We start from the raw sequence: 12,266 nt of genomic DNA, 5'->3' as shown, positions 1-12,266 counted from the left end.
CTTTGAAAGGGAACTTCTGTTAAATAAAATATCTCGCTTGGCATTGAACTTTGAGCTTTATAATTTTACAGGTATTATATATGCTCTAACAGCAACATTACACACTAACTAAAGTTTGAAAAATGGGATCACGAAGAACAGGACCTTTAACATTAATATGAGTTCCCCTAGCCTGTATATGGTCCCCAAGTGGCTAGAAATTTTGATGGGTGTAAACCGAGTTCTGGCTGTCTTTCTCTACCTTTGAGAAAATGAGAGCTCAGACGAGCTGATCTGGAATGTTCCTGTTATGACGTCATACCAGGAAAAGTTACCTCCCCTTCCTCTGCTTGAAACAGAGCATTCAAGCCAGAGGGGTAATAACAGTATAGAAAAAATGCCTTTTATTTCTAAATTATGACATTTTTTGATGTAAAAATCATACTAACCATATAAGTACACCTCAGGAAACATTATAAAATAATAGAAAAATGCCATGCCATGGGACCTTTAAGAAAGGAAGGTGTGTTCGGAGTTTTGCCGACTGGATACGGCGAAAGTTTAATCTATCATCTAGCTCCGCTTCACCTTCTTCGTTGCTCTGGTTGGTTGTAGCGCTATCCTGTAGAGACAGAGCGACACGCATCATAATCTGAAGGCCACGCCCACCGGGGGGGGGAAAAATCGAACGCTCTCCATTGACTTTGCATTGCGGGAGGCTGCATCCATGTAATTTCAGACTTATAACAAAAAACAGAACAATGTCTAAAAGCTGATATGTGACAAAGTGTACAGCAAACAAGCTAAACAAAACCCACAACCAAAAACCCAGAAGTTTTTATAAGCTAATGTCCCAAAAAACAAGCGTTTAAGGACAAAAAAGTGGATACAGGCCATTGAGACAGAGCGCGACACGTTATATTACACTGAGAACTACACACACTAGAGGGGAACGTAATCAGAGACAGGAAATATAACATATAAACCTGACATTTGGATATTTGACTTAACAGTGACAACATATTTACTGCACACATACGCATACTGAGACATACTGAGTGTCAGGATCCCAAAATGTACCCATTCTTCCTGCTGAAGCGTCACGTTTTACTGCCTTTATCCACTTTTGTCTCCTTAAACTCTCGTTTTTTTTGGGGGTCGACAGCTTATAAAAACGTATTTCTGTGTTTTTTTAGCTTGTTTGCTGTACACTGTCACATATCAGCTTTTAGACATTGTTCTGTTTTTTGTTATAAGTCCGAAATGACAAGGATGCAGCCTCACGCAATGCAAAGTCAATGGAGAGCGTTCATTCATTGAACGCCCCCCCCACCCCCCACCCCCACCCCGGTGTGGGCGCGGCCTAAATACGCTCTGTCTCTATTGCGTGCAGAGGGAATTTGAAAGACAACCGTTTATCCCGCCCCTCTGGATTGAGCCCTGCCAATGGTGAGTTCCCAGACCCAACCTCTTGATGTGGGTCTGGCTTGTCAGGCTGGCAGCCTTGGTGAGCATAAGAGACTTCTTCTAAAAACATTTGAATGGCAGAGTATATATTTCAAAGATATATATTAAATATACAAAGGTAGTAAATATACCCAGTATTAAAGAATCAATAACTGATTAAAAAGAAAGATGTGAATATCTGTAAAGAAATAGTGGCTTTGCATTTGAAACAACTTTCCTATTTGGCTGGGGAATATGGTCTCACTTTAGTTTAGGGTCAAATTCTCACTATTAAAGACTTTTTCCTCAATAAAATCCTAATTACTGCTTATTAACAGTTAGTAAATTAGTTGTTAAGTTTAGGTATTGGGTAGGATAATGGGATATAGAATATAGTCATGCAGGATAAGGCATTAATATGTGTTTTATAAGTACTAATAATCAGCCAATATCCTAGAGTAATAAGCATGCTTATAAGCAACTAGTTAATAGTGAGAATTGAACCCTAAACTAAAACCCTGCCCTAAAAATATTCTCTCACTGAATATCCTGTTTCACTCAGAAATTCTGAGTGCAGTTTGGTGCTTTCCTTACCTGCAAATCCACACCAGAAGGCTCCAGGCCAAGGGCAGAATCTTCAAGCACAACAGGACAGCAATCAGTACGTAGTAGGCAGGGGGAAATGTGATCCCATAGTAAAGCAACACCATGCCTACTACTTGCATACACAAGGTCATAAAGTTGAGGGTGTGTTTGTTGGTGATGGGGCCATGTTTGTAGCATACAGCAAAGCTAAATAAGCCTGATATGAGCACATATACTGCAGACAAAGAGAAAAAAAAGAAAATAAGATTAAAATGATAATAAAATTATTTTTAAATGTCTAGCTTGGTATTAATCAACCTTCTTCCGTACATGCATACAGTATGAAGATGCTACATCAAGGAGTAGGGTGCTTTATGTATTTAAAACCCGGGACACACCAAGCCGACGTCAAAAGAACTAACGGTGATGAAAACTGACTGTGTTGTTGCTTGTCGTTGGCTGCATCTCAGCCAAAAAGCTGCGCTTGAACCACTGATCTATATAAATCAGTGGCTTGAACACACCAAAAGGACTAAAGGCGAATGTCAACAAGTACATGTGTTCTGTGCCAGCATGCAAGTAAATATCTGTCTATATCAGCAGGTATCAATAGTCTATTTTACTAGGACTGCAAATATACAAACATTAAACAAAGCAGCGTTTAATTACCATTTTGAATATCAATAATGCTGACCACTTTCTTAATTCCACTCAGCTCATGCTATTATGAAAATATTTGTGCATTCTAATGCTCGGGTAAGATGGTGTAAAATTAGGCCATATAAGCCTTCTGTCTATACCGTCTTGACTTATTTGCTTGCTTTCATCACTTTTGCTTTTATTCTCGCTGAATCAGCCCAAAAAACCCAGATGGCATCCAACTAGAGCCAACAGTGCAGAACAAACCCGAAAAAACTAAGCCGACGACTCTCAAAAACGGCCCAATATTGCCCGAGGGTCGACCGTCAGCTTGGTGTGTCCCGGCCTCAAGGTAACAATTAAAAAGCATGCCCAATCTGAATTGGACAGAAGCAGCCAGCCTGAGCTTGCCTGTCATTCATAAACAGCTCATAAACCAACAGTAATAATACATACAAAGCACACTCAGTTGCAACAGTAACAACAATAGATCTCTACGCATTCAAATAACTCAACGTCATTCATTTTTGGGTAAACTATTCCTTTAAGGCAAGCTTTCACTTGCTAAAATATGCATTGTGTGACTGTGGGCCATAAATATCAAATAGTGGATGACGTGGTGTATTTGCCGAGCCTACACTCACTGAATGCAAACATTACGTACTACTGCTGCAACAAATTGCAGAATACACCAGTATACAAACAAAATAACAACAGTGAAGTATAATGTAACAATACTGATTCTATTCATTTACTGGGTTAACCTAACCAACACTACCGTTCAAAAGTTTTGTTTTTTTTTGGTGGTGGAAACCGTGCTATATAATTTCAGTATTCTATGATGAACAGAGTTCAAAAGAATAGCGTTTGTTTAAAAAAAAATGTTTTAACATTATACATTTCTTTACTGTCACTTTTGATGCATACCTGCTGAATAAAAGTATTCATTTTTTTTTTTTTATGTAATTAAAAACTAAAGGTTCTTAAAAATATCCTGGTCATATTTTCTAGATAATGATAGTGGATGTGGACTGGATCTGTCAAGCTCCAAAAAATAACCGGGAAAAAAAAAAGGTTCAAAGGAGAAGTCTTCTCAAGCTATACGAAAGCTTTATGTGACGTTTAAGACATTATTTAGTAACAATCCCCTCAACTGTAGCTCTAAAATAAAAAAATAATCAATTAAACCCCAAAACAATGCGCCATTTTTATAGTCTGTGCGATATTGAAGAAAAATGCAATATGCATTGTTAAATAATGCGATATTCGATATGCGATACGATATTGCTTTAAGTGTGTAAAATCTATTTAAATTATATATTTAAAAATATTTAAAAACTGAGAATGATACCATTTATGTGTTTCACATTCTTTTTGGGAAAAGAAAGCATTGCTACAACTTCTGAATGTGACCAACAGTGTTTTAGCAAAAATTAATGTCACAAATCTGACAATATAATTTTAACACCAATGTAAACTAACAAAAAATGTAATGCCAATATTTAAATACCAAAAACTCTTTGCTTATTTGGTAATATATAGTTGTATCAACCTAAACCTTAACATCAAGAACATCCAGGTAAACAAAGACACCTGAACTAGGGGTGGACGATTATTTGTTTATTAAAAATAAGAACTAAAAACAGTCTTCACATTAATTAAATATACACTGATACAAAATAAAGCTACAAAGGTTATTCAGCCAAGAGCACTGAGTGATTTTCTCTTGTTCTTTTGTTATTTGACAGACAGCGGCAGGTTTACTGTATTAGCAGGCTTTCACTTTAAGACCTAATGCACGGATCTAATTGACACGCATTCGGTTTCTTTCCCCAACTGATATTGTTCGCTTAAAGCATAACCAACTGTGTTCACATGAATACTCTTCAAGACAGCCATTTTGACATAACTGTGTCTGTATTGGATAGTTTGAGTGTGTAACAAGACACGAAACAGAACTGAAGGGATCACACGCTTTCAGAGGCGGCTTACACGTTTCGTTGTGTGTCAGACAGCGCGAGACTGCAAGGAATTGTTTTTCGCAAGTTATTACGTTTAATAACAAGATATTACGTTTTTTGACGTCAAGCAAGTCACATAAGTAACAGTCGTGTGCCCAGTCAATTCTCTGCTATATGCGTCGACCTAAAACATACACTTTTCACAATGTTGAAGCAGCCTATTAAAAACATTCAGATATTGCGTGCCGTTTCACATTTGCGATATTTCGATATATTGTGCAGCCCTCACAAAGTCTTTGCATGGTTTCAAGACATGGACTGTCATGTGTGTGCATGAGTCACTTGGACCATTTTTATTATTTTTCTGGAGCTTGACAAACCCAGTCCCCATTCACTTTCATTGTATGGAATCGTATGAAAAAGAAAGATGATGAGAAAATCGTGGGTTTGGAACAACATGATGGTGAGTAAAATGAAAAAATGCTAATTTTTGAGTGAACTATTCTTCTAATGTTACAGTACCCTATATCTGTGAAAACAAAGAAGAAGAAGAAGAAGAAGAAGAAGAAGAAAAAAGCCAAAGAGGATATAAAAGGGCCAGAAAACAGACACACACTGGGGCTGTAATCCTCCCAGAGCCTTTTTGTTTTAGGCATAGAAATCAATGTTCCAGAGGCACTGCAGCTCCTTTCCCTTAATCTTAATACGCCTGTAGTTCTTGCATTCAAACACTGATGCATTTACATACTGCGAGTGCCTGAAGAGGGAAATTGATTTGGCAGAGAATAGAATCTATTGAGCAGTCAAGAGGCAGTCATTTCAGCATTCAAAATACTTGGCCCTCATATTATAACACTAACAGAGCCAAGATATCCAATACAAAAGGTGAATCTCAATCTGCTCTAGACTGTTACTCTGCGATTCTGGAGTGTGCGCTTCAGCTGAGGAAATATGCAGCGAGAGTGTAGAAGGATAATCTGTCTAAATGACATGTACAGTAATTATTCTATTGTATAAAGAACGCGGCAAGCAAATTAACAGACAACACGAGGCATTCGACTGACATGCAAAACTGCACAAAAGGTACATTTGAAAGACCATTTATTAACATTAGTGAAGGCTTACTGTCTGATCTAATTGGCTGATGAGATGATTGCAAAGGAAAACAGGGCAAGATGGGTTGTAACAGAGAAAGGTTGCCTAGTTACCCAGTAATTCCATCCAGTGCTCAGTCACGATGTCATCCCATTCATTTAACACTCTCTGGATCCCCATGTAGGACAGACTGGAGCCAGCGCCCAACAACACCAGGAACAGCCCTCGCTGGGGGGGGAAGCAAAGCCTTAGTGAATGTGCTGGGCCTTCTGACCTACCCCAAAACTGCAAGCTGTCAATCAATCTGTAATTATATTATCTGTAATAATAATGCACATCCCTGATTTACACACAAAACCTTACAATGATGTTCAAGCCTGCGGCTGTTTGTTGAAGGGTGAGCCTCCACCTCCCTTTATCTTTAATCTCATCAGCAGAGACAATACCAGCATTGACAGGCTTAAACTCATCCAACATGTTTGATCAGTGTGCAAACGTGGGATAGAGTGTATCATGATCACGATAAAGGTTGTGACAGAAGCATTGCACACCTTTGGTATGAAGTTTCGGAGGAGAAGTGTCAGGAAGACAAATATGGCAATGACTCCCAATAAAACTCCGGCAGTGTAGAAAAACAGTGAGCTCCTGGAAACCATGAAGATTGGGTCAGATTAATCATTTTCAAACACAAACGATTCATTATTTGCTCACCCTTATGTTAAACAAAACTATATGCCTTTATTTTTTTCCCCATGGAATAGAAAGGAAGAGTTTTTTAAGAATCTTCTCTTGACTTTGCACAACAATTCATAGTGGCCAGGGCTGTCAAGCTCCAAAAAGGCACCCTAAAAGTAGTCCATATGACTAGTGGATTTTCAAAGTAATTAGCCACTCTGCATTTTCACTGGCCACAATTATGACATTAATACCATGGGGAAAAACTGCCATATTGATATTTTTAATATTATTATAATTTGATATTATAATTTGACAGCAGGTACCGTATATTAGGCTGCTGTCACTTTAAAGAGCACCTATCATGGAATTTTGAAATTTACCTTTCATGTAGTGTGTAACATAGATCTAAGTGAACAAAAACATCCTGTGATAGCTTGAAATATGACAGTGCACCGTATATATAGTTATTTTCTTTCAAAAGTAAGAGTCGACTCGGAGTCATTTTTAAGAATCGTTAGAAGACCGAAGCTTTTTCTCTGACTAGATGACGTCAACTTGTCAAGTTATTTGAATACGATACGCCCACTTATTGTGCTCCAAGACGCCAGTGCAAACTAGAAAACATCATGGCGACGAGACGCTGTGTTCTGAAGTGCGACTCAAAAGCAAACTTTTTTCATCTGCCCAAGGATGAGCATTTGAAGACTAAGTGGCTTGAAGACAAACCATACATCGTCGCGATTGAGTGTTTATTATTAGTCGTCAAATGTATGTTTCGCGATCTCAGGAAGCTTTTATTATGGACTTTTATTATGGCACATGGTATCTTCTTCATCTGTCTGTACCATATATGGATTACATGTGCACAGAGCGCCCTCCGGCTGCCAGTATGAATTGAAAACAACACATAAGAGACTCAATCGCTCATGATTAGGCTATTTCTGCCCATTTTGAGGAAGTATTGAATAAAAAATACTCCTCTGTTTAGAAATTTGACACAGACATATGAGAATCTATCAATATGTCTCCTCATCTGCACACTTTTGAACTAAAAGCCCTGAGGGATGTTGATTTGTCGCGAGTCTTCGTGAGGAGTTTTTTTATGAATGAGATCAGCTGAGGCTCATATTACAATCAAACAGTACCGACGCGGTTTTCATATTCATAACTCCTGACACATATTAACAAATTACTGTCATTATAAGACTTTGATGGGCGTTCCGTTTCCGAAAATATCTGCACAGACTATACCAATCACAACTGACTGGGTCATCTGACCAATCACCGCAGATTAGCGTCACGTAAAGGCGGGGTTTTGAAAAGTGAATCACTAAAGGAATCATTTGAGAATCGCTGTCAAAACAGGTAAAAATAAATGCATATTATAAGAAAACTAAAGTCTTTTTTGTCATTGCATGCATGCAAAACTGTTGTTGGGGACTTCTAAAACAATATTTGGAACATTTTAAATGCCATGATAGGTGCTCTTTAAGACCTGACACGCAGATTCATAACACATGCATTTTCTTTCTCAACTGTTTCCATTCACTTAAAACATAACTGACTGTGTTTACGTGAATACTCGCCAAGACCGGTATTTTGACATTATTTTGTGTGTATTTGACTGTTTAAGTGCAATAAGCAACAAAAAATAACTAAATTTAGCATTAAAGGTGCTGTATGTACGTCTTTGACTGTCCTAAAGCATAAAAATACCATAATATGTTTGCAGATATTTAGGAAACATGCTGAGTTCACATACTCGTTTCTCTGAAAAACAATCCTACAGCCAGTTATTTTACTTTGAAATTTGCGTTCCGTGTCGGAATGTCTGTTTTTGTTTTGGTCTGTGTAGTACCGCACGTTGCCAATTTACCCAATAGTATTTCGGCACCACGGGTTGCCAGTTGACGTAAAAAAAAAAAAAAGAGTTATTGCTGGCATGGAAACAAACAAACTGGGTAAGAGATTGCAGATTCTACCCGACCTAAAAAGCCTCAGAGTCAGCATCCATCTGAAAGTCTCTGAACGGAAGCACATTAAAACGCGAATAAATAAACTCATCAATTTACAGTGTGTAGTTTAGGTCTCCTCAAACTGGCAACCCGCGTGAGCATCAAGTCTGAGGCAGAGGGGGCGGGGCAAACAATATTTTGAATTTGGACTGCAGTATCAATTTCAACCACTAGCTGTCATTCCTACATACAGCACCTTTAAGTGGTGGCTTTATGTGTGTGCACTTTGGGAGTGAGCACAAAATTATATGCAATCCCATGCCAAATTCAAGTAACACTGTGTCTACACCGGACGCAAGCAGCACAATGCGACGCGACAAAAGACAATATAACCCATTATAATCAGTGATGTTGTCTACACTGGATTTGGTGCAGCACGACCAATCACTGACAGTAAACTGATGCCTCGTTTTATTTATGACATACTGACATGAAGGACAAATGCTCTGCAACAGTCGCTTTGTTGCTACCAATGCAAACAGCTCCTAGCTGTTGCGACGCAATGCGGCGCGTCAGTGGTTGAAGTCCTGTGTAGACACGGTGTAATACCAGCAATATTCATCCAGAGCAAATGAAACGAGTGAGTGAGGGGAGGTGAGTTTGTGTGTCAACATGCTGTCTGAGAGATGAAAAGACTACAACTGAAAAATGTATATTATAAATAAAATTAAACCAGCCAAAGTGGCTAGTAGGAGTGAGTGTGTTACACGCCACTGCTGAAATCCACCCGCGTTTGGAAGGTGTTAATGTCAAGCCCTGCTTGTGTAGCATATTCTCGTCTTCTGAAGTCGTGTGATATTTAGTATGAGATAATTAGGTTGTTATTCACTGAAAATCTTCCACGGTTACAACACACAAGAAACCTTTTTGTCTTCAAATCTCATGCGCACAAACTAGTATTTTGAATCTTAATGCAGATGAGATTTCAGAGCGTTGACGGACAGCAAGATTTTCAGTGAACAATTATTACACTTCACAACAAAAAGTCCCCCTGTTGTTAGGCCCCCTCAATGTAGGCAAATATACTTGTTTACTTTTCTTTTCTTTACCAAAGCTACTGTATGGCTACAGAAGACTAGAATGTTCCACACCAGCATGATAGATGAGGCCACTATAAACTACCATTGCATGGAAAAGAGTTTCTCTTTTCTCAACTTTCTGGTTCCACATTTTAAACAAAGAACAACAAAAAAGGTAGTCACAATTTTCTTTTCTTTAAATGTACTGTAATTTTTTTTGTTAAACTACTCTACATGTTTAAGGTACAGAGAAAAGCGTGGTGTAATTTTTTTTTCAATCAAGGTTTGCAAAAAAAAAACCTTGATCCAAATTAAATCTGATTACTGTAGATTTTCTCTAGATGAGAACATCTAACTAGAGCTAAATTGCCACTTACCTGCATATGTTTCCCGCTCTTAAAACCAGTACCAACCCACACACAAAAAGCAGAAAGCATATTCTATTTAACCCTGCAATAGAAAAGAAACAACCATGATTCAGTGCCCAAGTACTCAGTAAGAGAATAAGGTGTGTGATGCTTACTTTTGTTGGTGATGTGTAGTGTGTACACAGTATTGCTTCTAGCCGATTTGGTCATGAAGCAGACATCTTCATCAACCAGAGGAATGTCCAAAGATTTCTCTTTTTGGATAGTGGACGGCCAATAGTGTTCAACAAAGCAGTTAGTAACCGTGAGAAGATCATCCGGATGGTGGCAATTTCGGGTCTCCATCGGGAACATGACAAAGACGTCCTCTTCACTTGTCACGTTTACCTGTGAACAGTATGCGTTTTGTCAGTATTCAATTTAAAGTGAGTTAACCCAAAAATGTTTTGTCATTATTTACTCAACCTCATGTAATTCCAATAAGTGAAGAAAAAAAAACACTGAAGGAAAAGTAAATAATAGCAGGATGTAATATATTACCTTGAAGGTGGACCAGATGTCCTTCCATTTGATTACTGTACCAGAGCTGTAACAGAAGCATCGACTCCCAGAATACTCGTGGGCACTGTCTCCATTCACATAGGCACAATCTGTCAGAATCAGGAAAGGATAAGAATTACTCCTCTGCTTTAATTCAACAATCCCCACTATCCATTTTCTTCTTTTCTATGTCTAAAACAGCACAGAAGCATCCCAGAAAAGAACACAGACTACAAGCTTCCGCCCACGGACTAAATTCATCCTAATCACTTCACTAATTCAACTGCAGAATCCTCCCTTTCCAAAAATCTGAGATGTTTATGTGTGGTTGCTTCTATCCAGCAGTATTACTCACTTATCATTTAAAAATGGACGCATCACTTGCATGGCAGGGTTTCCCAAACTGGGGTTCATGAGGGAACTGTTACTGAAGGGAATTTGTGTGTTGAGAAAAGCTACTGATTAATACATTGATTAATTTTTATTTTATTTTAAAATCAAAATAAAGCCCTTACTGAAAAGGATGAAATATTTTATTTGTTTACTTGCACGTTATGAGACCATTAACCAACATCAGAGAACCATGAACATCCAAATCTTTTGTAAAAAAACTATTGAAATATTAAGTTAAAATTTAGGGGGTGCTTCGAAATCAATTTTCTTAGGTCAAATGGGTTCAAATCCCTGACCTAGGAAAAATTACCATGATAAGCCCATTTAGGCATTTACCACACTTGTTTGTTTTGCAATGTTAAAAAAGAAAATACAGAAAGCAAGAGAAAAATTATTTGGTTTACAATGAATGCACATGTTCGTTACTGCTATTTTACTTCATATTTAGAGTTTTTCAAATACTCAGTCCTTAAGATATTTAGGATCATGTGTTGCTACTGTCTGAAAATCGACTGTAAAAGTCACATCAAACCTTATATTTGAGAAATCTGCAAAAACACAATTTTTATAGAATCTGGAGATCATAAGATTACAATTAGTCTAGATTAACAAATCATATACAAACTGTTTTTTTCTTGGTATTCAAAAGCAATTTTGTGGATTTGTGGTATTTGTAGCTAGCACATGACACTGAGTGTCATAATGCTCACAAAAATAGATGCAACAGAAAGACAATCATGAATTTAAACTGATATAACCATATTAAATGAATATATTTTACAAAAATGTTACAAGCTTCTTGGAGGCAAAACAAGATGCTCAATCTGTAATGAGAACTTTTTTCTAGTATGGCTCCATTGTTCCAAATAAAAATATCAATTGAAATGATTGTGACCCATGCAAACAAACCAATAAACAAACAAACAATTTGGTTATTGTACAGTGGATGCTAAAAATTATATTAATACATACAGATAAAATCTCAAAAATAAAAATCTCATACACGTTATATAGTTTTTTTACTTATTTAATACGGTTCATACAGTAACTAATTTCTATCTGAACGGTCTACTTTACTTCAAAATACAAACCATAAACTTAAACTTTACTAAAACTTTCTAAGTAAGTTAATGTTACAGAGCTCATCATTTCGACACAGCATTTGTGTCCAGCTCACAGTTCACGACATATAAAGAGTGGTTTAACTGCAGTCTGGGATTTTATCACATTCAAAAACCCATAGATATACACTAAACACTATAACTTAATTGTTTTGTAATGTTAGTGATGTTTGTTCATGCTGCTGCCTGTTTAGCATACGGCTCAAGTAATTTACCTGCGTATGAATATCCTCTGTTTCCCTCTGCACTTTGCCAGTAAGCACACAATAGAGTTAAAACGGGTATAAAAGCAGCTAACTTCCCCATGTTTTGTGGAGTATTGTGTTAAATGGATGGATTTGACAGACACAGCAGGTTAATGGTTGGCCCGCTAAGCTAACGTGAGCTAAGCTAATGTTTTCGGTTTCAAATTCGGTGGGCTTCGTGT

At 37.5% G+C, this 12,266-nt stretch overlaps 2 protein-coding genes across 4 annotated transcripts in view; one reads left to right on the top strand and one right to left on the bottom strand.

Moving 5' to 3' along the window:
- Positions 1–12,266, top strand: part of tfpia (tissue factor pathway inhibitor a) — a 1,059,262-nt gene that overhangs the window by 762,517 nt on the left and 284,479 nt on the right. The window lies entirely within an intron of this gene.
- Positions 1–12,266, bottom strand: part of nemp2 (nuclear envelope integral membrane protein 2) — an 18,540-nt gene extending 6,274 nt beyond the window's left edge. For all 3 annotated transcript variants that reach the window (XR_013816874.1, XR_013816875.1, XM_079821609.1), the window contains exons 1-7: positions 12,055–12,266; positions 10,326–10,435; positions 9,941–10,172; positions 9,795–9,867; positions 6,257–6,350; positions 5,819–5,933; positions 2,020–2,245 (exon numbers count right to left, since the gene is read on the bottom strand). Coding sequence is in view for 1 of the 3 variants with exons in the window: in XM_079821609.1 (XP_079677735.1) it covers positions 2,020–2,245; positions 5,819–5,933; positions 6,257–6,350; positions 9,795–9,867; positions 9,941–10,172; positions 10,326–10,435; positions 12,055–12,145 (941 nt within the window). In the remaining 2 variants the exon portion in view is untranslated. The remainder of the gene's footprint in view (positions 1–2,019; positions 2,246–5,818; positions 5,934–6,256; positions 6,351–9,794; positions 9,868–9,940; positions 10,173–10,325; positions 10,436–12,054) is intronic.

Source organism: Gobio gobio, assembly GCF_949357685.1.
Source record: "Gobio gobio genome assembly, chromosome: 7".
NCBI classification, from domain to species: Eukaryota; Metazoa; Chordata; class Actinopteri; order Cypriniformes; family Gobionidae; genus Gobio; species Gobio gobio.
This window is presented reverse-complemented; position numbering and strand designations above follow the sequence as displayed.